The 27706-nt window shown below is 51.4% G+C and overlaps 1 protein-coding gene across 1 annotated transcript; it reads right to left on the reverse strand.

Annotated features, from left to right (window-relative positions):
• Nucleotides 1-8216: 8216 nt before the first annotated feature.
• On the reverse strand, nt 8217-21947 carry SYT3 (synaptotagmin 3). Its single transcript, XM_057712252.1, has 9 exons — nt 21797-21947; nt 17473-17998; nt 14889-15276; nt 14512-14730; nt 11952-12072; nt 11457-11628; nt 11217-11349; nt 8920-8988; nt 8217-8718 (listed from the first exon to the last, which is right to left on the reverse strand). The coding sequence occupies exons 1-8, from the start codon at nt 21945-21947 to the stop codon at nt 8923-8925; spliced, it is 1776 nt and encodes a 591-aa protein (XP_057568235.1). The 3' UTR covers nt 8217-8718; nt 8920-8922.
• Nucleotides 21948-27706: the final 5759 nt, after the last annotated feature.

A 27706-nucleotide genomic window follows, 5' to 3' on the forward strand; every position in this document is an offset into this window, starting at 1 on the left:
CTAGGCACGCGGGCTTCAGTAGTTGTGGCACACGGGCTTATTTGCTCCAAGGCATGTGGGATCTTCCTGGACCAGGGATCGAACCCCCGTCCCCTGCATTGGCAGGTGGATTCTTAACCACTCCGCCACCAGGGAAGCCCCAAAGCATATTGTTTTTATGTTTGTCTGATGATTCCAATATCACAAGTATTTGATGGGTCTGTTTCTTGTGTCTCTTATTTCTGCTGGTTCTCTCTCCTGGCACTTTGTCCATTTGGTTATATCTGACTGTGTGCAGCTCCCTTCCTTGAAAATATGTTTACAGGAATGATTGGGCCTTTAATGAAGGCTTTTTTTTTCACCAGAGAAAACTTTTTTGTGTGCTTATTGTTAAGAGCTTAGAAACACTACCAGTCTGAAACCAAACTAAATTCACAACCTGAGGTCTTTCGGACCATCCACGTAATGAACTGCAAATTCACAATTGAGGGTCCGTGTCCTTCTTGCTTCCTTTACCCTGAAGGTATAGCCATTGCTTTCCCAGTTTAATGTGGATTCCCTACCTTGGGTGGGACCTGAGCTTTTCTTATTCCCTTCACCTAAGCAAAAGTTCAAATTTGCCAAGTACTCTGGTTATTTCTCTGGGTTCTTGGCTTCCCTTCAGTCATGGCCTGATGAATCTTGTGAGACCTACAATGCTTTTAAGACTTAAAAAAATTTTTTTTTCCATCCAACATTTTCAGTTGCTTCAGTGGGAGGACTGATGTGAATAACCTAGCCTGCTATTATCACCAACTTCAATTACGCTGTCCTCTTAGCTTTGCTTGATTTTTCTTCTTAGCCCTTAACACTACTTGACGTTATATATTTATTTGCCTACCGACTGGGTTGAAATCTCCATGGGTGCACGTCCTTTGTTTTGTCCACTGCTGTTTCCCCAGCACCCAGAATACTGTCTGGCACATAGTGAGTACATGAGATTTATTGAATGAACGAATGAATGAATGAATGAATTTTAAAAAGCGATTTTGCAGCCTCTTTTGAGCTGTGGCTAAAGTGGGCCAAAGGGGGATGACTGGGGTATTTAGAAACATGGTCACAAATCTAGAACCTGTGCGGAGACCTTTCAAAACACAATCCCAAATCAAGGTCGCAACTTACCAAAGTGGCATAAAGCAGAAAGCTGGAGGCTCTCTGGTTTGCAGGACTTCCCAGGATCAGGTACTAGCATGGGTAGTGGGTCTCAGTTGGTATCCATGGGTGGGTCTGTCCCTGAGCCTCAGGTGACTCTGACCCTCTCATTTCTTTTCTTTGCTCTTGTCTTGCTATTCATCTCTATGACTTGGTCTCTGTCCTTGCGTCTCTATCTTTCATGTTCTCCTTCTGTCTCTATCCTCCTCTGTAAGATGCAATTCCAAGGTTTCTGACTCTGCCCGTACCCCTACTCCCTGGCTTTACCTCTAGGATGTCTGCCAAGCCAACCTCTACCTTGGTCACCAATCCCTCCATCTCTGCCCTGCTCCCCTTTCTGGTCTCTATGCCTTTTATGTTTCTCGACTGGGTCTCCATCATCTTCATTGCTGTCCCTCTGTTATCATCCTCTCTGCCTTGGTGTCTGGTGCTGTCACCACTTTGCTCTCTACTCCGAGTCTCTGCATTCTGTTTCTGTTCCCTCTCAGTCTGTCTGTGTCTCTGTCTCCTCCCACTCTGGATGCCCCATCTCGGTCCGCCACTCTTCTTCTGCATCCTCTATTCCTCTGTTTCTGTCATGGTCCCCTCTCTGACTTTGACCCTCCTCTAGCTCTGTCTCTGCCCCCTCTACTTCTGTTCCATCTCTTTCTCTGCCACTTTCCTTCTCTCTGACCCCTCTGTAGGGCGGTCCACTCCTTGTCTAACATGTACAGTTTTCTCTCACATCATCACCTTCCTTTATCTCTGCCCCCTCTGCCTGAAGCTGTTCTCTTTGCCTCTGTCACTTTTGCCGTCAACTTTGTCTCTGGCACCTTTCCTTCTATTTTTTGTCACTTCTCCCCACATGACTTCCATCTCTTCCCTCTGTTTTCTCTCCCCTTTTCTGTCACTGTCCTCTATATCTTGGTCGCCTCTGAGTCTGTCTTCTCTCTCTTTCCGTGACCGTCACCTTCTCTATATCTGCCTCCATCCCCCTCATCTCTTTCCCCCTTTTCGCTGTCCCTTTGGTCTTTGTCCCACCTGTCACCATTCTCTTCCTCCCTGTGACACTGTCCTCTCTGTCTCTATTATGGTCCCCTTGATCTCTCTCCTTTCTTAGACCCCTTGGTCTCTGTCCAGGACTCTTGGGGTCTTTGTCTCAGTCCCCTCAGACTCTGTGGACCACTCCTCAGTGTCCATCACTTCTGCAACTGTCACCTCTCCCTGACTCACTCTCTTCTCTCTCTTCCTGCTTCTTCCCCTTTGCCTCGGATGATCCCCTCCATTATGGACGATCCCACCTCTGACACAGCTCCTCTGTCATCTCTCTCTCTGTCGTTGTCCTCACTATCCTTGCCTCGGTCCCCCCTGCCTTCAGGCCCCCTGTGGCCATGGGCTTGCTTCTGTCTCCCCATCTCTATAACAACTGCCCGCCATCGTTCCTGATCACGGCCGCTGTTTCTCGCCTCTCGGTCCTTCCCTCTGTCGCGTCATCATCTTCCTCTGTTGCTTCCTGCTTCTCCATCACAGTGATTTTCTAACGTGTCTCAATTGTCTTCTGTTCCTGTAGGTCTTCATATGTGGGGATGTCTCTGTCCCTTTGGAGTTCTTTCTTCTAGTCTGTCTCTGGACGTCTGTCTCTGGGACTCTGTCCCTCAGCAAGATTTTATGGGGCCACACCGTCTCTCAGGCCTTTTCTGGGACTAAGGGGATCCCCCCTCCCTGGGAACATTTGTCAGTCAATTAGCCTGGCTGTCGCTCTTGTGCCTCTCGCCTCGCCTCAGGCCCCCTTTCCCGCCTTTTACCTCTCCATCACGCTTTAAAAAAAAAAGGGGGTGGGGGGAGAAAGAAACACGAGCGCATGCGCACCAACCACTGCGCTGGAGAAAGTGCGCGCAACCCGCCAGCGGGCTCGAAGGAGCTCACGCGAACTCGCCTTCGAGCTCACGCGCTCCAGGGACCAGCTCCGCAACAAGTGACGTCACCGAGGCTTTGCCCCGCCTTATTGGCTGCCTTCAACCAGCTCACGCTTGCTGGAGTAAGTGGCCAAGCGTTGCCGAGCGCCAGGTGGCGCCCAAGCGTCTGCGCTCAGGGACCCTGCAAACCCTACAGAGACTCGTGTTGTCATGGCAATACTCTAACTGGATACGGGCGCTAGTTGGTTGGATCCGCTAATCTGATTGGATGTCTGTTGAGTTAATTCCTGCATCTGATTGGATGCCAGGGACTCTTGATCTTTACTTCCTCTCAGCATTTCTCTCTTCTGGTCGGGTTCCTAGAGATGGAAAGAGACTTGAGTCGCCAGGGGGCGTGAGGGATGTTGCACTGGGCACTGGAACTTGGCCAAAGTCAGCTGACCAGATTGGCTCTCTCTCAGATACAGCCTCGCTTTCCCCCGCCAGAGGGCGCCGCAGTGTGCTGGGCCCTTGGCCTTGGTGACTGGTGACGTCACTGGCGAGCCCCTCTTGACTGGCTACATCTTTCTGCACCAGCAGTCATAAGAGAGGTCTAGAGAACGGTATCATAAGAAGAGAGAAAAGTGTGTGCCCAGGAATAAGGAATGACCTTGGTCTCAAATACTTCAATATGCAAAGGGCATTCATCTTTATTATCCTTTCCAATCTCCATAATTACCCCCACATGTGCAAACTATTGTTAGGGTGGACACCTACTCCAGCTATGGTCCCGTATAAAGGACACCTGTGGTTTTTGCGTGGTTGGCATGTTATCATTTGAAAATAAATTAACAGGCTTTTAAAAAATGCAGTTTTAGCTTTACAAAAAAAATTGAGCCAAAAGTACAGAAAGTTCCCGTGTACCCTAATGGGAACTCTGTACCCTAATTCTCTAGGCCCTAATATGCCCTCTCCTAATCTCATTTATTATTCACAACCTGCATTAGGGTGTACATTTGTTACAACTGAAGGAAAACACTGTATGATTCCACTTACATGAAGTACCTAGAGCAGTCAAATCACAGAGACCGTAGAATGGTGGTTGCCAGAGGCTGAGGTGGGGAGGTGGCGGGAGGAGTTGTTTAACGAATATAAAGTTTCTGTTTTTGCAAGATGAGAAGAGTTCTGGAGACTGGTTGCACAACAGTGTAAATGTACTTAACACTACTGCACTGAACTTTGGAAAGAGTTAAGATGGTAAATTTTATGTTATGTGTATTTTACCATAATTTAAAACAACACACTAATTCTGTATGCTCTTCTATGAGTTTTGACAAGTATATACAGTGTATGGCCACTTCCACAATCAAGATGTAGAACAGTTCTGTCATCCACAAAGGTCACTCTGTACCTGTATATAATCAATTCCCCATCCCTACTCCCCTGGTCGCAGGCAACCCTAGTCTGACTTCTGCTCCTGTAGGTTACTATTCCCTTGTTACAATCTCATAGAAATGGAATCATACAGTTTGTACTTTTTTCTGTCTGGCTTCCTTCACAAGACACACTGTTTCTGAGATTTGTCTGTGGGGCTGCACATATCAGTAGGTAGTTCTATTGATTGCTGAGTAGTATTTCATCCTATGGACATACCATTTGTTTACCCATTCCCGTTGGTGAACATGTCCATTGCTTCTAGTTTTCCAGATTGGGATAATTATGAATAAAGTTTCTGCGAACGTTTGTGTGGACATATGTTATTTTTCCCTCATGGGTAAACATTACTTCAGAGTGGGGTTGCTGTGTCACATGGTAAATTTACATTTAACTTTATGGAAAACTGATAAGCTGTTTTCCAAGGTGATAGTAGCAGGTTTAATGGTGCCCCTCAAAAGATATGTCATTGTCCTAACTCCCCAGAACCTGTGAATGGGACCTTATTTGGAAAAGGGGTCTTTGCAGATGCAATTGAGTTAAGGATTTCCAGATGAGATCATCCTGGATTTACAGTGGTCCCTAAATCCAACGACAGGTATCTTTATAAGAGAAAGGCAGGAAAAAAAATCATGTAGTGATGATTGTAACCAACTTATGTCTATTCAAAACAAATTGGCGATTAAAAAAAAAATTGTCCTGCCTACATTTCCCTACGCTGAAACATCTTTCTCCCTTCCAGAAAGCTGATACGTATATTTTAGGTCAGCCAATATTAAAGCGATTATGAAGATTCCTAATGCACAAAGATATTCTAATAATATATAGCAATTATTAGCAATTACAGTCACCATTATTATCCATATTAATAGCTACCATTTGAGTCAGTTACTATATACCAAATAACCACGCTGTGTCTCATGCCTATTTCACTTAATCTGCATAACATTCTTGTGAAGTAGGGGTTGTGTCATGTCTCTACCTTACAGTTAAAGAAATTGGGGCATAGAGAGGTTATATACTTTGCCCAAAGTCACAGAGCTAATACGTGGGGAGGAGGAATTTGAGTCTAGGCTCAAATTTAAAGCTCACTTGTAAAGACGTCACTGGCGGTTCAGTGGTAAGGACTCCACGTTTCCACTGCAGAGGGCAAGGGTTCGATCCCTGGTGGGGGAACTAAGATCTCACAAGCCACACGGTGAGGCCAAAAACCCAAAAAACCAAGGACAACAACAAAAAACAAAGCTTGGGACTTCCTAGGTGACGCAGTGGTTAAGAATCCACCTGCCAGTGCAGGGGACACAGGTTCGAGCCCTGGTCCAGGAAGATACCACATGCCATGGAGCGTGTGAGCCACAACTGTTGAGCCCGTGTGCCACAACTACTGAAGCCCGTGCGCCTAGAGCCTGTGTTCTGCAACAAGAGAAGCCACTACAACTGAGGAGCCCACGCACCACAGTGAAGAGTAGCCCCTGCTCACTGCAGGTAGAGAAAGCCTGTGTGCAGCAAGGAAGACCCAATGCAGCCAATAAATTAATTAATTAATTAAAAAGAAACAAAACAACCTCCCCCCAAAACTCACTTGTATACCAGATAAACTTGCTCAATGTTGTGGAATCATCAAAGATGGCAAAAAGAATAAACTAGCAGCATGCCCAGTAGAATATGACACTAATTTAAAGGATAAGTTTGACATGATAGACTGTCTTCTTAAAGGATTTTTCAAGATATTTATTAGGTTAATATCAACTTGCAGTTCTCATGGATGCTAATAGGCTGCCCTGTTTGCCTTTAAGCTGAACTTTTCAAATAGTATTGTACCTTTCTAACCTTGACATTTATTAGGGTTTTATTTATTTATTTGGTTGCTCTAGGTCTTAGTTGCAGCAGGCAGGCTCCTTAGTTGTGGCGTGCAGGATCTAGTTCCCTGACCAGGGACTGAACCCAGGCCCCGTGCATTGGGAGCAAGGAATCTTAACCACTGTGCCACAAGGGAAGTCCTATTACGGTTTTAAAAAGCGCTGCTCACTCCTCGAAGAAAGAGAGTTCATGTACTCCTAGTTAGCGTGCAATTAAAAAAAAAATCAGTTCTATGTGCTTTAAAATAGAGGGAAAGGGAGAGGGAGATTTGAGATACAGAGACACAGGGGACAAGGTGATGTGAAGACAGAAGCAGAGATTGGAGTGATGCATCTACCAGCCAAGGAATGCCAAGGATTTCCGAAAGCTACCAGGAGTGAGGTGAGAGGCATGGTACGGATTGTCACCCAGAGCCTCAGAAGGAACCAACCCTGTTGACACCTTGACTTCAGACTTCCAGTCTCCAGAACTATCAGAGAATACATTTCTGTCAGTTTCAGCCAGCCAGTTTGTGGTCATTTGCTATGGCAGCCCTAGCAATTGAATACAGTGGCTGTACTATTTTTTCATGGTAGAATTTTTTGAAATGGTGTATATGGGCAAGTGGGTGTGAATTAATGTCAACTAGTCGCGTAAGGACATTCACTACTTTGAAGGACTGTTCCCTGCCCTCTGCCACGTGATTCTGTTGCGGCTGTCAATCAAAGGACCCTCCATGTTCTCTACTAAAGGATGTTATGACTTCAGGAGATGAATTCACCGCTGGGCAAGAAGGGATGAGTTCCTGAGGGGGTCTGAGCCAATCTGGGTGAGATGGGCAGGGGAGGAGGAGTCAGCCATGGCAGGGGGCGGGCCCAGGAAAGAGCTTGCCAAGTGGACGCATGCTTCGCTGGAGGTGATCAGGCGATGTGATCATCCAAGGCCTGAGCAGAAGCAATCAGAATCCTTTTCTTGAATGATATGGAGGAAAAGGGAGAGGGAGACGGGGAGAGAGAGAGAGAGTAGAATATCCCAGTTTCGATTCCTAATTTTTTGCAATTGCAGCAGGTCGTGTCAATTTCCTATCCAACAATCACTCCTCTTTCTGTGCTTCCTTGCTGGCAAAGCCCACACCCCACGATACAGACTAGAAATGACAGATGCTCACTTTGCAACCCAGGCTGGACACAGAACCCAGTCTGGCAAATGAAAATTAACCAGAACTCTTCCAGGGAGAAAAAAAGAGCGAGCACATAAGGGAAGGCCCTGTCCACATTTTCTGCTTTAGAAGTCAGTGTCTGAGAACACGATGCATGGTACCGTTGCAGACAGTTTGTACCCATGAGGCGAAAGCAAAACGATTCTCAGAGATGCCAACCCAGTGCCTGACATTGAGCAGCTGAACTAACTCTGGGACTTTGTGTCTTTAAAATGTTTGTTAGATGAGCAAAAGAAATCTCTCCAATTTCAACTCTTTCTGTTGGGAATTCTGTTTTCTGTAGTGGAAGGCATCATAACAGATGCAGCATTATAAGCCTGCAGTTCCAAATGGCCATTTATTACCATTCCAAAGACCTGCCTGAGAATGAAGTCAATAAAGGACAAAGCAGAATCACTTGAACACCTGGATCCAACCATCCCTGAAGTCCTTCTGTATGCTCAGACTTGCGTGGTGGTCTTTCAGTTCTGCGTGTGGCTTACAGTACTTTGGGTTGCATTTTGTCTCCTATAATCACAGTGGTCCTGGCCAATGTGAAATTTAGGAAGGCTCAGAGAAATCAATGAAGTTGGCAAAGGTCACCCAGCCAGTGAATGAAACATTTGTCTGAATGCAGAGCCAGGATGTTCCAACCCAGCTTCCAGCTCCCAGAAAGGACAGGAGCCCCAGATGGAGTGAGACCCACGGTGTGTGTTTATTCTGGTGTTGATAGCAGCAGCAGTGGGGGGATCGGCCAGACTCGGGGTGTGGTGAACGGAAAGGGTGGACACAGGTGTGTGTGTGTCTAGGGGAACACGGAGGATTGGCCCATTGACATTCACGGTGAGAACGAGGGTTAGGACACCAAGTCTTGTACAAACAGCAAAGAGACAGAGAGACACACAGAGGTTTTTTTGGGGGGCAGGGGTCCCCCAGACATGCATGGCCCCTTGCCTGGATGGGTAGCCCTGGGGAAGTGAAGACAGACAAAGTGGAGACTGAATGCCCCCCACCCTGAAACAGGGAGCTGGGCCCGCCTGCCTCCCACCCCCACGCCTCCAGGGGTAGAAGGATGGGCGGGCCCAGGGCTGCCCCGCACCACGCGGCTCGGACGTTATGGCTTCGAGGAGATGAATTCACAGTCCGGGCAGGAAGGGATGGGGTCCTGAGGGGGCCTGGTTTGATCCCAAGCCTAGGCCAGACCTGCAGGACCGGACAGGGAGGAAACATCAGTGATGGCAGAGAGCGGGCCCATGACCTGCTGAAGCTCCGTCACCACCCCAGGGACCCAGGAATCTTGGTCCTATGTCCCTCCATCCTCAGATCTAGGAGTCCAGGCCCCCAGCCCCTCCTCCTTTAGACCCAGAAGTCCAGCCTCTCCCACCCGCAGTCTGGGTTCCTTACCCCTCACTCTGAGTTCTCTTTCTCTGATAATCCTTTGCTGCCTTTCGTGAAGCTGGTCAAAGTCTTTTCCTGAAGAGGGAAATCCAGAAGGCTCAGGAGCAGGGGACAGAGGCAAAACAGTTGCTAATAATCAACCTAATAAGACTTCAAACCTGTTTCCATCTTTTTTTTTTTCTTTTTTGGTTGCACCACACGGCTTGTGGGATCTTACTTCCCCAGCTATGGATTGAACTCGCCACCTTGATAGTGGAAGCGTGGAGTCCTAACCACGGGACCACCAGGGAATTCCCTGTTTTCATCATTTACAGTTCTCTTTTTTTGCCCAGCTCTGAAGTGATGGGACACGTGGTACAACAGCCCCATTCTACAGGTGGGGAACTGAGACACAAAGAAACAGTCACTGGAAACGTAAGGAGAGATGAGGATACCGGGGTGATGGGCAAGACCCTGCAGGGCCTCCGAGGAGCCCAGACCCAGTTCTGGGGGTGTTGGGGAGCCATGGGAGGGCTGAGCAGAGAAGGGGCAGGGTCAGCTCTGGGAGTAGAAGGACCCTCTGGGGCCACATAACACTGTTGGCTGAAAGTCAAGGTCAGGGCTAGTCTCCGCCAGGGTTCAGCTCCTCTCCATCGAGGAGCATGAGCATGGATGGCACACGGGAGCTTCTAGAGAAGTTTGTGAAGAGATGAGTGAGTGACTTAGAAGAGTGCTTGACGGAAGGAGGGAGATGCCCCATCCCGCCCCTCCATCCTCCATCGGTTTAAGTAGAATCACAGTCTTTTCAAAACTCACATCTGAGTTCTGTGCTCAGCCCTCTAAATCCCCCCAACCCTGGAAAAAAGTCCAAAGCAGGGCCAACTAGTCAATTCCAAGTGAGGAACTGACTCCTGGTGTAAAATTTAAGGGGCATCCAAACTCAGCAATCAAGATAAATCCTGCTGGAATGCAATCTTTAAAAAAAAATCAAAATTAATGTAAAAAGAATCCATGGTGAGCAAAATGTAAATTTTAAATAAAAGCCAGCCCTGTGCCATTTTAAATACATTAAAATAAAACTTGTTTTATTTAAAATTTTATTTTATTTATTTAACATTAAAATTTATTTAAATTGTAAATAAAGGCCAGTTCCTGGGCTCAGGAGCTGGAGACAAAAGAACTATGCACCGGATTTTTTTGTATTTTTTAATGGTTTTTTTTTTTTTTCCTGGCATATTAAAATAGTAGAGAAGATTTTGGGGGAAAAAAAAAAGAAGAGCAAGTGTATTCAAATTCACATTGTCTTAAGTTTAAATGTTTAATTTATACCCTACAAAGAATTTAGTATTAATTTTCTTTCTTGGCTTTAGTGACAGCAAATTCATCAACAGTTTCAAAATCTACTTTTTTGCTTTTCTTGGTTTCAAATGAGAGAACCATGTTTGAAAATGTCTCCTGACCAAGTAATGATCTTAAGTGATCTTAAATTTTTAATTTAAAAATCATCAAGCTGGTTCTCGAGTGCCCCACAAGGCCTCTTGGGATCTGTCCTTCCTCCTTCTTTCCCTGCCCCAGGACCACTGCTAAGCCCTGCTTGTTCGATGATTAAGAGGAACGGGCAGCCTTGCCCTCTCCCTGCAATCTTCTTCACTTAAGCCCATTCCTTCTCAACCTCCAGGCCTCTGCTCAAATGTCACTTCCTCTGAGAAGCCCTCCAGACCCCCTAACCTAAAGGGCATCCCCCCAGCCCCCATTCCAGATTCCTTCTACCTCCCAGATTCCAAAACGTTTTGGACCACAACTGACAGGGAAAAAATAAATTTAAGCTATGATCCTTGGTTTGCTGCCCTGTGAAAATGTCTGTTCTGCTCTATTTCAACTTTATTTTCTTATTCATTTCGAAAGAAAAATTGTTGATCCCTCCCCAGTAAACCACAATCCATCAATTTTCACAGCCTGCTTTAAATAACAAATAAAGAAAACCCTGCTCCATCTGATCACCTAGTGTTTTCCTTTTATTTGGGACTTAGCATCACGGGTAATAAGAATAACAGTAGCTGACTATTTACTGAGCCCTTGCTAAGAGGCAGACACGTAGTCCTGCATGAACTCACGGAATCCTCACATCTGTCCTAGCAAGAGATGGTGTTAATGGCCCCATTTCCCAGCAGAGGATATTAAGGCACAGAAAGATCAAGTCACTTGCTCCAAGTCACTCAGCTAGAGATGGTAGAGCGGGGATTGGAACCTAGGCAGCCGCGATGCATTGCGGGAATGAAGGGGCGAATGGCGTGGGGCGGGGCCTCGGGCGGCGCTCCACTCACCTCCACCAGCTGATGCCAGTGCTCCACGGGCTTGCGCGGGTTGGCCAGCATCTCGGCCCAGTGCTCGCGGCCGTGGGGGTCGGCGGCGTCGGGACCCACGCGGCACACGCCGATCACCTCGTTGTGCCCGATGCTGGCGGTCAGGGGTGGGGGTCGGTGAGCACCTGAGAGGGTGGGAGGGAGGCAGGCCCGACCCCACCGCCTGTTCTCATCCCCATCCCGCCCCGCTCCCCCCCTCACCAATCATAGTCCACCACCGCGATGCTGAGCCCCACGTTCTCCACGCTCTCGGGGGCCACGTCGAACACCAGCGCCTCGTTGTATGTGGGGTTCAGCGTGTTCTTCTTGATGGAGGTTTTCCGCTTCTTCAGACGCCGCCCCTCGCTGATCAAAGAGGCCTTCACATAGGGGTCTGGGGGCGGGAGTGGGGAGCACTGAACCGCGACGTCCTCCCTCAGACCCCACTGAGTACTCTAGACCCCTCTCCTCCCAGACCCAAGGGTTTGGGTCCCCAGCCTTGTCTCTCCCAGCCCCTCCTCCCTCAGACCCATGAGTCTGGAACCCAGACTCTTGCTACCGGAGACTTAGAGACGTCTGCCCGCCCTCCCCCCACCCCCAACCTCCTCCTCTCTCAGACTGTGGAGTCTGCACTTTCAGCCCTCTCCTCGCTGGGACCCAGGAGTCCCAGTCCCCCGCCCCTCCTCGCTCAGATGCCAGCGCCATCCTGGAACCCACCTGAGAAGCCGGTGAGGTCCATTGCTTTGAGGTTAGAGGCTTTGATGACGGTCACGGTGAGGCGCCCGGCCGTGGGGAGGTAGCAGAGTGAGAAATTGAGCTCCCCAAGATCTGCCTTTTCCTGCGGTTGGGGAAAGAGGGTCAGCGCTGCCTTGGCTCAGCTTCCCCCTGCCTCCCCGACTTTCTCTCCCATCTCCAGGCTCCAGCTCTCCTCCCTGAGCTCCAGGGCTCAGGTTTCCCACCCACTTAACAATCTGACTCCGGGCCAAACCTGGTAACTCCCTGGCCACAGCTGCGCGCCACCGTCAAAGCCTATTTGTTCTGCAGGGAAGGTTGGAAGAGGCATGGGTGGGGGGGAAAGAGCAGGAGAGGAACAGAAAGGGGGCGGGGAGGGAGAGAGGGGGAGGGAGAGGGAGAGAATAAGAACACCATGAGAAGTAGACTGAGACAGAGATGCTAACGGTGAGAGAAACAGTCAGAAAGCCAGACACACAGAGTTCTAAAGGCAGAAAGACCCAGAGCAGTGGGGGGTGGTAGAAACCCAGGCCCCTGGTGGGGGGAGCGGGGGGAGGGAACAGGGGCACAGACTTAGAGGGAGGACAGAGGCCTGGGAGGGGACAGAGTCCCCGGGGGCAGGACTAGAGACCTGGAGAGGGAGACAGAGACTTGGTGGGGGGTATGGAGACCCAGAGACAGTGTCAAAGACGCAGAATGAGAGGGGAAGGGAAAAGATCCAGAGAGAGAGAGAAACAGAGGCAGAGACCTACATCAGGAAAGGGACAGAAATCCAGGGAGAGTGGGACTGAGAAAAGACACGCACAGAAGTCAATATTAGGGCAGGCAATAGCCAAGAACCAGAATGAGGTTGCGAGGGAGGCAGAGCCTCCGCCCTGACACACACAGGTGGACCTGGAGCAGTGGCCAGAGCTAGGGGACCTGTGACCTGCCTGTACAGTCCTTCAGCCTTATCTCAGCCTCTCGCCTCCCAACCACACTGACCAGAGCCCAGGTCCCTAGACTCCCCACTCAGTCCCCTGAGGCTTTGTCCAGGCTGTTCTCTTGGCTTAAAATACCCTTCCTCCCCATCTCCTCTCAGCCCTCAAGCCTCAGCTTAGCCGTCACCTCTTCCCACAAGCTCCCAGACTCCTTGCAGCCCTGAGCAGATACTCCCCCTGTGCGTCCCCATAAAGCTGGCCCCTGACAGCAAACCGTGTGACAACCTAGGCCTGCAGCTCCCGTGGACTGTCTGGGGTCCCCAGTTCTCGATCCAGAAAAAAAACAGTTGTTGAAGGAATGCATGAATAAATGAAAGAAAGAGCGATCCCTGGAGTGATCAGGAGGGGGAGGGAAAACGAGAGGTGACAGAAGGAGACAAAGATGGATTCAGGAGGTTGATTTTGGGTGAGGCTGCCTTTGGGGAATGACAGGGAGGGGGGGTTGGTGGGACAGACAGGGGGTCCTGGAAATCAGGGCCCTGCAACTAGGCACATGGTTCTCAGAGGCTGGGCTTGGGGGACTGAGCAAGCAGGCTGCAGAGACCCCGTGAAGGGGACTTTAGGAGAGCCATGGGCACCCGGTTCAACTGTGTCTTTGTACATATAGGGAAACTGAGGCTCAGAGATGGGGAGGACCTTGAGTAGGGCCATCAGGTGGGCAAAGCTAGCCCTCTCATGATATGAGGACTGGGCTCACCTCCCTGACACACACTGCTACCCCAGACTGGCAGAGAGCTGCAATGTTGGGAAACCCACAGATTGGAACTGAGGGGGCTGAGGAGCTGGGAGGGTGTGAAGTTTGGGGCTTGGAAGGGGTCAGGACACCCAACAAAGATCTGGGAGCTGGGCTTGGGGAAGGATTGGATGTACAGGAGAGTGAGGCTGTGAGAAATGAGGAAGGGGCCAGTAGGGGGTGTTGGGGGAGTTTGGGAGATGTCAGGATATTGGGGATTCCAGTATGTCTGAGGCTTGGGGTGTCAGGCTATCAGGATGCTGGTGGAGACCGTGAAGAAACAGAGGATTCGATTAAATTAGAGAGTGTGAAAGTCAGGGATTTGAAACAAAATGTTCAGAGACCAGAGGGGTCTGGGGGGGGTGGGGGTGGTCAGGAAGTCTGGGAATTGGAAAATCCGGAGGTTGTAAGGGGAAGGAAGTTGGAAAAACAAAAGCCAGGAACTTTGGGCTTGGAAAGTTGGAGGGTCAGGAATCTAGGGTCAGAGGGCAGAAGTCACGGGGTCATGGCATGGAGGTGTGATAAAGCTGGCCGGTGGGTGCATCGCAGTTCTCTCAGTGGTTACCATCAGATGTCAACAGGGAGTCAGACGGTAGGAAGTCTGGGGCCCTGTAATGATGTGACTATTCGACAAAGTGTGGAGGGGGAACGGGGGTCCATTATGTCATTCTCTACTCTTGTTTGTACATTTTCAATATTTTGCAGCAAAATAAAGCTAAAAAGAAAACTCCAGGATCAAGGAGTTATGAGGTTATGAAGGGGGGGGGGGAAAGGAGGTGGCCACCTGAGGGGTCCCAGGTCCCCGGGGATGAGGGAGGCAGGAGCCACTGACCGAGCCACCCTCCACGATGTCCCTCCACAGCGGGCGGTCGGGGGGCTGCTCGGCCAGCTCCAGGAGGTTGTCCAGCACCACCTGGCCGATGAGGTCGTGCCGGGAGAAGCGGTCAAAGTCATAGACGCTGAAGTGCAGTTTGCGCTGGGCCAGCTCAGCGAGGGGCACCGAGAACTGAAACGTCTCGTTGAATACGGGGTTCAGGGTCTTCCTGTGCACCTGGAGGGGGTGGGCGAGGAAAGGAGAACCATGCCCGCCAGCCCCTCGTGCCCAGGACCCAGGAGTCCGGGCCCCCAGCCCCCTCCTCCCTCAGACCCAGGACGCTGGACCCCGCCCCTCCTCCCTGAGACCCGGGTGTGCAGCCTGCCACTGCCGACCTTGGTCTGAAACTTTTTCTTGCGGTCAGGCAGCAGGTAGATCTTGACGTAGGGGTCTGAGAAGCCGTTGGAGTCTTTGGCCGGGAGGTCCAAGGCCTGCAGGATCCGCACCACCAGCTGGTCGGAGCCGTAGAGGTACCGCAGGGCGAAGCTGATGCGGCCGCAGGGCGCCCCCGCAACGGCCTCTCCAGAGCCCGGGGCCCCGCCCCCCCGCCGGCCTCCGGGTCCAGTGCCCTGGTACAGTTCCGGCTTGATCTGCCCAATGAGCTTGGCCTTTTCTTCACCGCCTGGCAGGGGTAAGGGTAGGGCGGGCGGCCGCTCCTCACTGCCCGGGTCGGGCTGGGGCGTCAGGGTCTGCTGGGTGAGGGGCCGTGGCAGGGCTGGGTACCTGCGGGGGGCGGGGAAGACGAGGTGGAGTCAGTGGCTCCCATCTTTGACTGCGTCTGAAGACCCGGGAGGCTCCTCCCTGCCTCTTCCCCAAACCCGGTAGCCAGGATCCCCACCTTTGCCCACCGTGACCTTGAGCAAGGCACTTGAATTCTCTGAGCCTCAGTTTCCCCATCTGTATGAGGGAGGTGAGTATCCCCTTCTCTAAGCTAGCTCCAGCCCAGACCTGGCCTTGCACCAGCCTCTAGAAGCCTCCTTCTGACCTCAAGGAGTGACCCGGAATAACTTCTCTATGGACCCCTGGGGCCTCACACAGCCCAGACCCCCTGATCCCCCATCTGCCCGTTTTCAAGTCTTCCCAACCTGTCCTAGCCCCAGCCTTGTCCTCTCCCATTGCTCCTCCCGGCCAGTTCTTTCTCCTTCAATTTCCTTTTCTGGCTGTCTATGTTTGTAGAACACTCTGGGAGCCCAAAGCACCATCCTTAACCATCTTTGCCGTTTTGTCCCCTTCTCACTCACGCACTTGCCCTGGACAAGCTCATCTGTGCCCCAGGTTTCCACGACCATCAGCAGCCTGGTGTCTGCTAAACCTGTCTCCTGAGCTCCAGCCTGCTTCAGCCCTCAGCCTTGGCTGCCAATAAGGCACCACATACCCCTCATGTTCCCTGCTGGGCTCAGTGCCTCCTCCCAAACCTACTTCCTTTCCCAATTCCCCACAATCCACCTAGATTTGCAAGTCAGACACCTGGGGCCATCCTCCCCTCCTCTCCAATCCTTTCCCTCCCATCTCCCGAGTTTCCCCATCCCTGGGGTCCCTGCTCATCCACCCTCTCCTGCATAGACCATCACACCCAGGTCCCTAGCGATGGACAGTCATGACTGGACATGGCAGCCCCAGATGCACTGAGAGGCAGGCACTGGGCTGGGGGAAGTGGGGGTGGGCATAGAACCACGGAAAGGGATGTGGACTGAGATGCCTTCAGCTACTGACCAGCGGGCCACTCCCTGCTCCCACAGTGACTTTGACCATGTCATTAACACCCTTTGAGCCTCAGTTTCTTCATCTGTATAATGGGAAAAGGGGGAACTCAGACCGATGTATCTACCAAACCCTGGAAGGCCGCCCCAGAGACCTCAAACTATATTTTCTATGCACCCCTGGCCAGCCCCCTGGACAAGAACCACCCATGAACCCCTGGGGTCCAAGACAGTCCTTCTGGGAGGCAGTTTTTGCCTTGATGTTCCCCCAGGCCCCTCCCATTCAACAAGACCCAGATAAGCTCAGGGTCTCCCTCAAACCCACTGCTCTTCCTAAATCCTCTGACAGCCCCACCATTCACCCAGTCATCAGACTAGACTCTTGGATGCTGTCCTTACCTCTTCCCACCCCCTCCTACCCACAGACATCAGCCCCCAGGTCCATCCCTGACTCTCTGCCTCCTGACTCTCTCTACCTCGTCTCCTCCTCCACCAGCCCCGTGACCTCAGCTCAGCCTTGTTCCTCTCCTGCCTGGACTCTCGGCCTCCAGTCTGTTCCTCCAGTCTGTCTCCTAACGTGGTCCCAGAGAGGTCTTTCTACACCCAGAGCTGACCTCCTCTGCTCACAGCCTTCTGTGGCTCCCCAGTGCCCTAGGACAAAGTCTCAACACCTCAGTCCAGCATTCAAGACACTGTGTGATCTGGTCCCACCCATGTCCCCTAGGCTGCTTTACCACAGCCCTGGCCTGGCTGGATTGGGACAGTGGATTTGCAGACCCACTTCCCTCGGATTGTGAGTGACATGAGGGCAGGGTCTGTCTGCTGCGCTCACCTCTATTTTTCCAACACCCAACTCGGGTCTAGCTCATACTCGTTGCTCAGTACACATGTAGAGAATGAGCAACAATGGATGAAGGAACTGCAGGTCCCACCACCAACCCTGGCTTCGGGTGAAAGAGATGAATTGCCTTGTGCCCCAGAGACTCAGGGATCTAATCTGCGTTCTCTTCCACTTTCCTGATCCTGGAGTCCTATCTTTGGCCTCCTCCTTCCTCTGGATCCAAGAACCTAGACCTCAAGCTCCTTCTTCCCTCAAACCCAGGGGTCTGAGGCCCAAGCTTCCTCCTTCTCCAGGATTCATGAGGGCCATAGATCGGAAAGAGACGCAGAAGAGGAACAGAAGTTCAGAGTGGACCCCCAGCCCTGTAGCCTGTCTCACCTGGTGGTGGGTGCCAGGCTTGTGACCTGCTGGTGTGACTGGGCACTGGGCAAGCCCCCACCACTGGGGGGCAGCAGGAGCAGCCCAGAGCCTGCCCCGCTCTCAGAGGGCAGCTCAGGAGATGTCTGGCTCGGTTTGACCCCAGCGGCTACTGCAGCAGCGGCAACCTCTGGATACGAGTCCATGTCCAAGTAGGAGGGCTCAGGGGGTTCCGACCCCCCTAGGCTGCCTGGCTCCAGCAGCTCAGCGAAGGGTGGATGGTGGGCAGTGTGGGCATGGTGGTGTGGGCCCCCCAGCAGGGGATGGCCACCCAGGCCAGCCCCTAGGTGGTGCCCGCCGCCGCCTACCAGGCCTGCCAGCCCGACCCCAGGGCCTAGGTCTTTGCGCAGGGGGCCACCGCCCACTGCTGAGCCTCCCTTGTCCCTCCAGGGCACCCAGCACAGCTTCCAGGACACGAAGAGGGAGACACCCAGAAGGACAATGCCACAGAACGTCACGATGACCGACAGCAGGCTCACGGAGATGTCTGGAGAGAGTGAGGACAAAGGTCAGGGGTCAGGGTGGGGTCAGAGTTTATCCTCCCACTGCTGTCCCCAAAGAGCTAACCTTTAGTATTTGCCACTCAACCTCCCAAGCACTTTACATATACTACTTAGTATAAACTCCACGACCACGCAAGGTCGGTGTTTCTATCTAATCATTTTAAAGATGAGGAAACTGAGAGGCTGAGTGGCTTTTATAAGGCTGCACAGGCAGTCAATGACAGACCTGGGACTGGACCGGCAGTCTGTCTTTTTGTTCTCGATCGCCAACCCCCACTGCCTCTCTATAAGGGGATGCACCCTCCGAGGTGGGACCAAGGTTCCCCCAAATGCTCAGGGATGATCAAGGAGAGAGGAGACTGCGTGGCACAGTTAGGCGGGTCAGGGTTCAAATCCCAGCTCGCTGTGTGGCTTTGGGAACACATCTTAACCTCTCTGAGCCTGACAGTCCCCATTTGTCAAACGGGGAAAGTCAGTTCTGCCTCACATAGTGCTTTGAAGGAATGCAGGAAGCAAATGGTATGCAGAGCAAGCTGGAGGAGGTAACAGCAAACATTTCTTGAGAGGTTACTCTGTTCCAGACACGTAAGTGCTTTACAGGCATAAGCTTCCTTACGGCTGACAGGCACCCTAGGAGGCTGGCAACATTATCATGTCCATTAGTATTTTCCACAAAAGGAAACTGAGGCCAAGAGACACGAGGTTACCAAAGACACAGAGTCCTACAGCTGGGCGGGGGGGAGGGGGGAGTCAGCATTTGAGTCTAGGGTGCCTGGCTTTACCGTATTTACCGTTATACTACCACACCTCAATATTTCCCAATACATGGCAGTTCACACATGAATTTTTGTTCCAATAATAAATACTTTTGGTGCTGCCACATGTGTCCAACACCACTGCCACCACAGCTAACACCTGAATGCACACTATGTGCTGATATGCCTTTCAGAGAAACCCAAGGACAGCCCAGGTCTTGAACCGAAGGTTTCTGGTTCATTCAGTAATTGGTAACAGGAGTGGGGCTTTTCAAGGAAATGTGAATTTGATTTGGGGTTGGTTCCTGGGTCTCAGTGAAGTGGAACACTGGGGAAATTCCTGCTCTGTACAGACTGGGGGTTATGGGGAGCAGGGGGAGGAGCAGGTAACTGAACCATTGGCAGCAAGGACAGCTGGGTGGAATAGCTATGTCCTGTCACTTCAGGGAGCCCTTGGTGCCAAGGGGATGCCCTCCAGTCCTGAACGGCCCAGTGAATCTAAGTCGCTGGCCCATGGTGTTAATCCTCGTGACACTATATAACCTAGGGATGATTGATCCCATTTTACAGATAAGGAAACTGAGGCTCTGAGGGACAGGACGTGACCCTGCAGGGCCATATGGCAGGCAGTGGCGGAACTCTGAGTTTCCCACCCCGCTCCCAACCCCTTAGGGTGTTCTTTTTGAAATGACCAACATCTACTTAGAGTTCTAGGGGCCTGTTAGAAACCAGAGCAAGGACTTCCCAGCTTCCTAAACATGGGGAGAATTGAGAAAAGGGGGTCATCTTGGAAGAGAAGGGGGAGAAAAATTGAACAGATGCTTTCCCCCACTGTCAGCCTGACCCAGACCCTCTCCAAGTCAAAACATCAATCCTCCAAACTCTGGCAGATTTCTCATTCCTGTCTGCCTGGACTGGGGAGCCATTTGGTCTGGGTAAGGAAGTGTAGTTGTGCAGTAAAATATTAACCTCTCCCAAAGAAACACTTGGTCCTTGATCAGCTCCTGGGGGTGAATCTCTAAGCCCTTGGAATGTCCTGCCTGAAAGAGTGTTTTTATTTATCTGAGAAACCTTGGGCCACATCAGATACTCTATGTAACAATGTGATTGATGGTGGGGTCCTTGTGCCACGTGTTATCAGCTTGACCTCTGGAGGGGCTAAGTTCCCCCACATGGGCAGTCAGCCGTGTCTACAGGATAGAGCCCCAATAAAAACCCTGGACACTGAGGCTCGGGTTAACTTCCCTAGTGGGCCTTAGTCTTTGCATGTTGTCACACATCGTTGCTGAGAGAGTTAAACACTGTCCATGTGACTCCATCAGGACAGGACAACTAGAAGCTTGTGCCTGGACCCTACTTTATGCCTCTTTTCCCTTTGCTGGTTTTAATCTCCATCCTTTTGCTGCCATGAAATGTAACCATGAGTATAACAGTTTTTCTGGGGACTTCCCTGGCGGTGCAGTGGTTAAGAAACTGCCTGCCAATGCAGGGGACATGGGTTTGATCCCTGCTCCAGGAAGATCCCACGTGCCGTGGAGCAACTAAGCCTGTGCGCCACAGCTACTGAGCCTGTGCTCTACAGTCCGAGAGCCACAACTACTGAGTCCGAGCAACTCAACTACTGAAGCCCATGTGCCTAGAGCCTGTGCTTTGCAACAAGAGAAGCCACCGCAATGAGGAGCCCATGCACTGCAATGAAGAGTGGCCACCGCTTGCTGCAACTAGAGAAAGCCCGTGTGCAGCAACGAAGACCGAATGCAGCCAATAAATAAATAAATAAATAAATAAATAAATTTATTAAAAACAACAACAACAGCTTTTCTGAGTTCTGTGAGTCCTAGAAATCATCGAACCTGAGGGTGGTCTTGGGGCACCCCCCGACACACACACACACACACACAGAATTGCAGTAGTGTACTAGACTTCCTGGGGTCAAAATCTGGCTCTCCTGCATATAGGCTGTGAGAGTCTGAGTGAGCTGCTGCAGCTCTCTGGGCCTCATTCCTCATCACTGTCCCCAGACATCCTGCACTAGAGGTGCTGAGCCCCGCCCTGGCGCTCAGCAAATGTGACTATCCTTGTAACCTCCCAGCTCATACTTCCTCGAGGTTTCTCATCTGGACAAGGGCTCTCATGATACATCCTAGCTCTCAGAACCCTGCTGCTTCCCAGCTGGGTGACCTGGGGCCAATCACTCCACCCTCTGAGCCTCAGTTTCCCTCACTGAAAATAGAGATGATAACTATATTCAGTATCTTGTAATAATCTATAATGGAAAAGAATCTGAAAAAGAATATATATATGGAACTGAATCACTTTGCTGTGCACCTGAATCACTGTAAATCAAACCACACTTCAATTAAAAAAATTAAAAATAAAATTAAAAAAAAGAGAAAATAGGGATTACATATACCAGAAAAGGTCATCGTGAGTAGTTGATAAAATATGTAATGGACCTTGCATACTGCCTGGTACACAGTCGGTGCTCAGTAAGTATATTCCAACATTTATTGAATGACCACTGTGTGCCCAGCTTGTTCTTAGCACTTCACATGTGTTACATCATTTGAGTCTCTCAGCTGCCCCATGAAGTAGTCACTATGATCCCCATTTTCCAGATGAGGAAATTGAGGCCCAGAAGAAGCCATTCACTTAGTAAGTGGGGGAGGTGGGATTTGAACCCAGACAAGTCAGAGAGATGGACTCAAGAGCCTGAGCTTCTAGGCGCTGTGTGAGATGCACAAAGTTACCTGCAGCGGGTGTGTGGCAGCAGTGGAGCGGTGGTGGGGGAGGGTGGACAGGAGGCCCACAGGGCAAAATCTAAAAGGTCATATGTCAAGTGGACCACATAGCTCCTTCTCCTTAGATCAGAGTGTTGGGGGACCAGCAGCAGGCAGGATAGAGGCAAGACTCTAAGAGGGGCTGGCCCCGTAAGGAACAGAAAGCCGAGAAGGGCTGCTCTGAATCTCTGAAGATCCTGGCTATAGTGGAAGCAGGGGGCTGGCCAAGATGCCTGGGGGTGCTGACCTGCATCTGGGCCCCGGGGATAGCCTCTGATTCGCAGGTCGTTGAACTCTTGGCACCTGTCACTGGTGTCGGCATCTCGGACCCGTGCACAGAGGTCCGAGACCAGGATGAGTGCCCGACGGCAGAGGTCATCCTCGTAGTCTCCTGACATGGTGGCCACCGGATCCTGTGCTTGGGAGGGGCCGGGCAAGGGAGCAGATGGGGAATGGGATGAGGGAGAGGGGGAGGGGGTGGATAAGGGGCAGAAAGAGACAGAAAAAGGATGGGCAAGGGGACAGCGATTGGGGGTGGAATGACAAGGGGATGGAGATTAGGGGAGGGATGGACAAAGAAAAAGAAATTAGGGGCAAATGGTCAAGGAGGAGGAGACTGGGAAGGCCAGTCAAGGGGCAGAGAATAAGGATGCACAAATAAAGGGATGCACAAAGAGACAAAGATTAGGGTTGCACAGATGAAAGGATAGAATTTAGGGATGGAGAGACAATGGGACAGCCATTTCTCCTTTGTGCATTCAACAAATATTCATTGAGCACCAACTACATGTGAGGTACGGTGCTGCCTGCTGCAGATCTAGCAGGGAACAAACCCCACGCAGTCCCCGGCTTCCTGGTGTCCCAATCCAATGAGAGGAGACAAGGAGTAAACGAACCAACAAACACACATAAACAAACACACACACACATAAACACACAGCCCTCAGACTGTGAGAAGTGCTCTGAAAGAGATAGTTGGAGGATGTGTCACAAAGGAACCTGGAGGTGGGCAGTTGGGGGAGCTCTCTGAAACCTGATGGGTGAGAAGGAGACAGCCATGGGCAGTGGGGAGTGGGGCTGGAGTGGGGAAAAGCATTCAAATCCACAGGAACAGCATGAGCAATGGCCCAGGGTGGGAAAGGGCTTGGTAGGTCCAAGGGACAGGAAGGTGTAGAGGGGGTGGGGGAGGGATGGAGGTAGAGAGATAAGAGATGGTTGTGTGGTGCTGGCTGGGGAGGGATGGAGATGAAGGATGCAGAAATAAGGACCAAGTTGAGAGATGGAGAGATAACAGGAGGGGAGATAGAGATAATGGGGAGGGCAAACTGGGGCCCGGAAGAGAGGGACAGATAAACAGACAGACAGAGGGAAAGTCAAAGATTGAGACTTGGGATGGACAAGCCAGAAAGAATGAGCTGGTGTGTAATTCATGGGAGTGTGAAGGATGGATGCACAGAGGGGCAGTGATAAGTGCTAGGCAAGAGCATGGACAGAAATATCTTTGAGAGACAAACAGTGGACAGGAGAATGGATGGGGTGCAGAAATAAAGGACAGAAAAATAATGGCCAGAGATCACAGATGGACAAAGGATACAGCGGAGGACTGGGCAGACAGACATGGGTGCAGAAGGAAGGTTGGATTAGGGGGGCATAAAAGAGAGGAGATCAGGAGAAATAGGCGGCTGTTGGGAGAAGGGGAATTAGCGACACACGGTTTGGAGCTAGACATCAGAGATGGACTGGAAGGAGGGCGCAGGGGAAATTAGGGATGGACAGATCAGGACTCACAGATGGACAGGTGTCGTGGGGTGCTGCAGAAGGCCAGGACTCCGAGACAGGCATAATCAGACTCACCTGCGCTTATCCCTGCCGTGTCCTGGATGGCAGCCGAGGCGGCGGCTGGCGGTAGCCCATGGGGGTTGTAGGGTGGCCAAAGGGCTGCGGACTTGTCCCCACGAGCCAGGTGGTGGGAGGGGGTGCCGGATCTGGGGGTCGTGGCCGTAAGAAAAAGCTCAGTCCGAGGCTCACATCTTGTCCTACTCGGGCCAGCTGCTCGACCCCAGGCGACCCCCGGGAGGTCCAGCCACCCCTTCCCACCTCCGGGCCCCCAGCTCCCGTTAAGCTTAAAGACTACAATTCCCGGCAGGCCTTTGCGCTCGCGTTGCTGAGGCTTCATAGACCAGGCGCTGCAGGGGCTGATGGGAATTGAAGTCCTTAATGCCTTTCCCGGCTGCAGAGAGGTTGGGAATTTTTTTGGAGGTGGGGGGGTTATGAGGTTCCGGGGTCCCAAGGCGCTGCAGGGGAGAGGAATAATGTCTGGGACCTCGAGAAGCCGCGGAGTCCTAAGTCCTTAAGGACCATGGGGTGGGTAAACCGTCCCCACGCCCGAGGGATCGGTGGGCCAGTTTGGAGTACACCCAGGTGTTTCGGGACCCCCCTTTCAGGGCCACGTGCCCCTCCCCGGGGGCGGCCAGCAAACACTGCAGCACTCCCACTCCCAGGCCGGAGATCCGCGCACCTCTGCACCTACCCCCGCCCCCACGCGCCGGGGCCGCCCCCCGGGATGGGGCTGGGGCGGGGGCTGTGGCAGGGGGAGGGGGAGGAGCGGACTCACCCGGAGCTGCCGCCGCCGCCGCAGCAGCCCCGCGCGCCGGCCGCGGTGCCAGCTCGGCTCCTCCCCCCGCCCCTGTCGCAGGTCCGCGGCTCCTCCCCCTGCACCCCCTCCTTCTTCCCCTCCTAACCTGCGGCTTGAAAGCCGAAATAGCGAGGCCGCAGCGGGGAAGGAGGGAGATTTCCCGGGACCCGGGCGTCTGAGACGTAGCGCACTTCCACCGCGGAGGATGCAGAGATCGGAGATCTGAGGCTTCCCCAGGATCCAAGGGTCCCGGTCTACATCCCCACCTCTCCCAGACAGACAGAGAAGTCCGGAACCCCAGTCATCTCTTCCCCCGGGACCCAGGGTACTGAGCTCCCAACCCCCTCCACTCTCAGATCCAGGAATCCACCCCCCCTGCTCCCTCCTCCCTCGGGGACCCAGGAGGCCCAACTCCCGCCCCCCACCTCTTCTCCGCAGGACCCAGGACTTCCAGTCCTCCCAGCAGAGGAGCTCTGAGGGCTGGTGGTGAGAGGCGAGGCAGAGCCTGAGAATCAGCTGTCCCGAGTCTCAGCCCGGTGTAGAGGTGGAAGCAAGGACCTGGATGTGAATCCTTCCTGGGCCGGCTCCTGCCTTTGTGACCTTGCACTCTTTGCTGTGAGTTCCAGTTTTCGCATCAACAAAATACAGACAATAAACCTGTTTCCTAAGGAACCCGGAGGTTCGAAAAACCAGTCAATATAGAGAGAGCATTGGCACCAAGTAGGTGTTTAATGAGTATTTTTTAAAAGCAGCAAGTATACCTTTTCTCGTAAGTAATAGCAGTTAATGACAATTGCCACTATGATCTGGGCACTGGGCTAAGTGCCTTGAAAACATTCTCTGAGTTAATCTTCACTTTGGCCCTGTGAGGTGGGGGCAATTATGTTATTCCCATTTCAGAGAGGAGACAACTGAGGTCCACAGAGGTTAAATCCCTTGAAGAAGATCCAGAGCTACCTAGTCTCAGTGGCAGCCCACAGGGGTGACTTGGAGCCAAACCCAATCTTCCTCAGTGCTGCCCCCTGCCTCCCAGTGACACCCATATAAATATAATATCTAAGTAAAAAATTGCTGCTTCTTCTGCAGACGCTTTAAGACAAGTTTCCTAGGCCCTCCCTTTAATTAGATGATCCCTCCAATTGCTGCCTTTGTATACATGTTGCAGTCACCATCACACTGTTGAATCCTCCAGAAATGCCTTCCAGGTTCACTCTGAACCCTACCCTCAGTGCTTCTTGCGTTCTCTCAGATGGACCTACATTTGCACCTAGGGAAGCTTGCATGGGGGTGGTGCACCCACAGCTATGTGCACGCAGGTGCAGGCACCTTGAATACCACTCTCACAGTCAGACTTCTGCCCAGGGTCCACAGGCCGCTGTGTTGCACAGGGAGACACACGCAGAAGGAGTATGCAGCAATGCAGACACCCAGAGATGTGCACATAGATGAGCTTATTAGATCCCCATGACATGTTCCCAAAGAGGCACTCAGGCACTGTAGTGAACTGGTTGCATGTGACTGTAGGAGCGGGGTACCTGAGTTCAAATCCCAGCTCTGCTGTTTCAGCATTTGTAGCCTTGGGTGAATGGTTTACATTCTTGGTGCCTCAGCTCCACCATCTGTAAATGAGGGAAATCTTTTTTATTTTTCTAATTTTTTTAAATTGAGAGGGTAAACCCAGTATCCACCTCAAAAAGTTATTTTGCGGATTAAATTAAATTCACCAGAGATGCTTAGAGAAAATGATCAATGTTTACTGCTGTTGTAATTAGTAATTACATGCATTTGCTCACAGACTCTTTCACTGCATTTTACAAGTGAGGAAATTGAGGCTCAGAGAGGGGAAGTGCCCTGCCCAAGGTCACACAGCTGGGAGGTGCCAGAGTTGAGTTTCAAAGCCATGTGGTCCGACACTAGACGCCCCATGTTTAGCCACTCTATTGTTTGCATCTAGGAAGTTTGAGGACCTTGCCTGTCATCATCATTGGGGATGTAGAAGAGTGCAGAGCACTGGACAGGGAACCAGGAGACAGAGAGAGACATTCATTCAATTTAACCCATGCAGCCATTTGACAGATACTTACTGAGCATCTACTGAGCACCAGGCATTGTTCTCAGCACCAAGGATTTTGCCGGGAACAAAGCAGACAAAAATCCCAGCCTCATAGTCTAGTGGTGGAGACAGATGGTCATTAAATAACTCCATATGAGGATCAATGTTGTGAAGGAAAGTCCAGGGTGCTATGTGTCTGAGAAGGAGGTCACAGAAGGCTTCTCTGAGCAAGTGACATTTGAGTTGGCATAAGCCAGGTGAAGATGGGGGAGGGGAGAGGACTGCTCCAGGGAAAGGCAATAGTCTGTGCAAAGCCTGGGGTAGGAGTTTGGCACATGGAGGAGGACTGATGAGCTCCATGGGGCTTGTTTACTGCTGTGTCCCCACTGCCTGACATGGTGCCTGGCACACAATAGGCACTCAATAAATATTGGTTGGTTGAATGAATGAAGAAGTGGATGGATAAATAGAGAAGTATATGTATGTATATATGTATGAGTTGGATGGGTGGATGGATGGACGGATGGATGGATGGATAGATGGATGGATGGATGGACAGATGGATGGACGGATGGATGGACGGGTGGATGGATGGTTAGATGGATGGGTGAATGGATGGATGGATAGATGGATGGATGGATGGATGAACGGACAGACATGGATGGATGGGTGGATGGATGGATGGATGGCTGGCTGTATAGATGGGTGGATGGATGGATGGGTGAGCGGATGGATGAGCGGATGGATGGATGGATGGATGGATGGATGGATGGATGGACGGATGGATGGACGGATGGATGGATGGATAGATGGATGGGTGAATGGATGGATGGATAGATGGATGGATGGATGGATGGATGGATGGATAGATGGATGGATGGATGAGCGGATGGATAGCTGAATGAGTGGATGAGTGGATCGTTGGATGGATGGATGGGTGCATACATGCATGAATGAATGGATGAGTTTGCAAAGTACCCACGGATTCACACACACAAATGTACCTGCAAACAAATGCAGACACACATCCAGAGACATTCACAGCGTGTGTAAACACAGATTCACCTCTTCTCCTGGTGCTCCCCTTGTAGAGAACCACAGAGGACACAGAGGACATTGACTTGGAGTAACAATCCTGAGAGCGCATGACCGGCTACATGGCTGCAAGCAGTTCTGAAAGCAGAACTAGTCTCAAGGAAAACCGATTGAGATAAAGCAGTCATATAGCCCGATGGCTCCAGGCTCCAGCTCCGACTTAAAGATTAACTATCTCCTCTAGTAGTCATAAAAAAAAACAAGGTGTTCTACTTTTTTATCTAGTTGAAGCATATGCCTTGTGATGTCCATGATCGTGATTTATAATCCAGTCTCTGCTAGAATGCTAGAATGCTTTTTCTCAATAAACATGCTATGGGAATCAGAGCTCGGAACTCTTGACTGGCTTGGTCTTGAGTCCCCTGACCCCATGC

This window comes from Hippopotamus amphibius, chromosome 16 (assembly GCF_030028045.1).
Source record: "Hippopotamus amphibius kiboko isolate mHipAmp2 chromosome 16, mHipAmp2.hap2, whole genome shotgun sequence".
Classification (NCBI taxonomy): Eukaryota; Metazoa; Chordata; class Mammalia; order Artiodactyla; family Hippopotamidae; genus Hippopotamus; species Hippopotamus amphibius.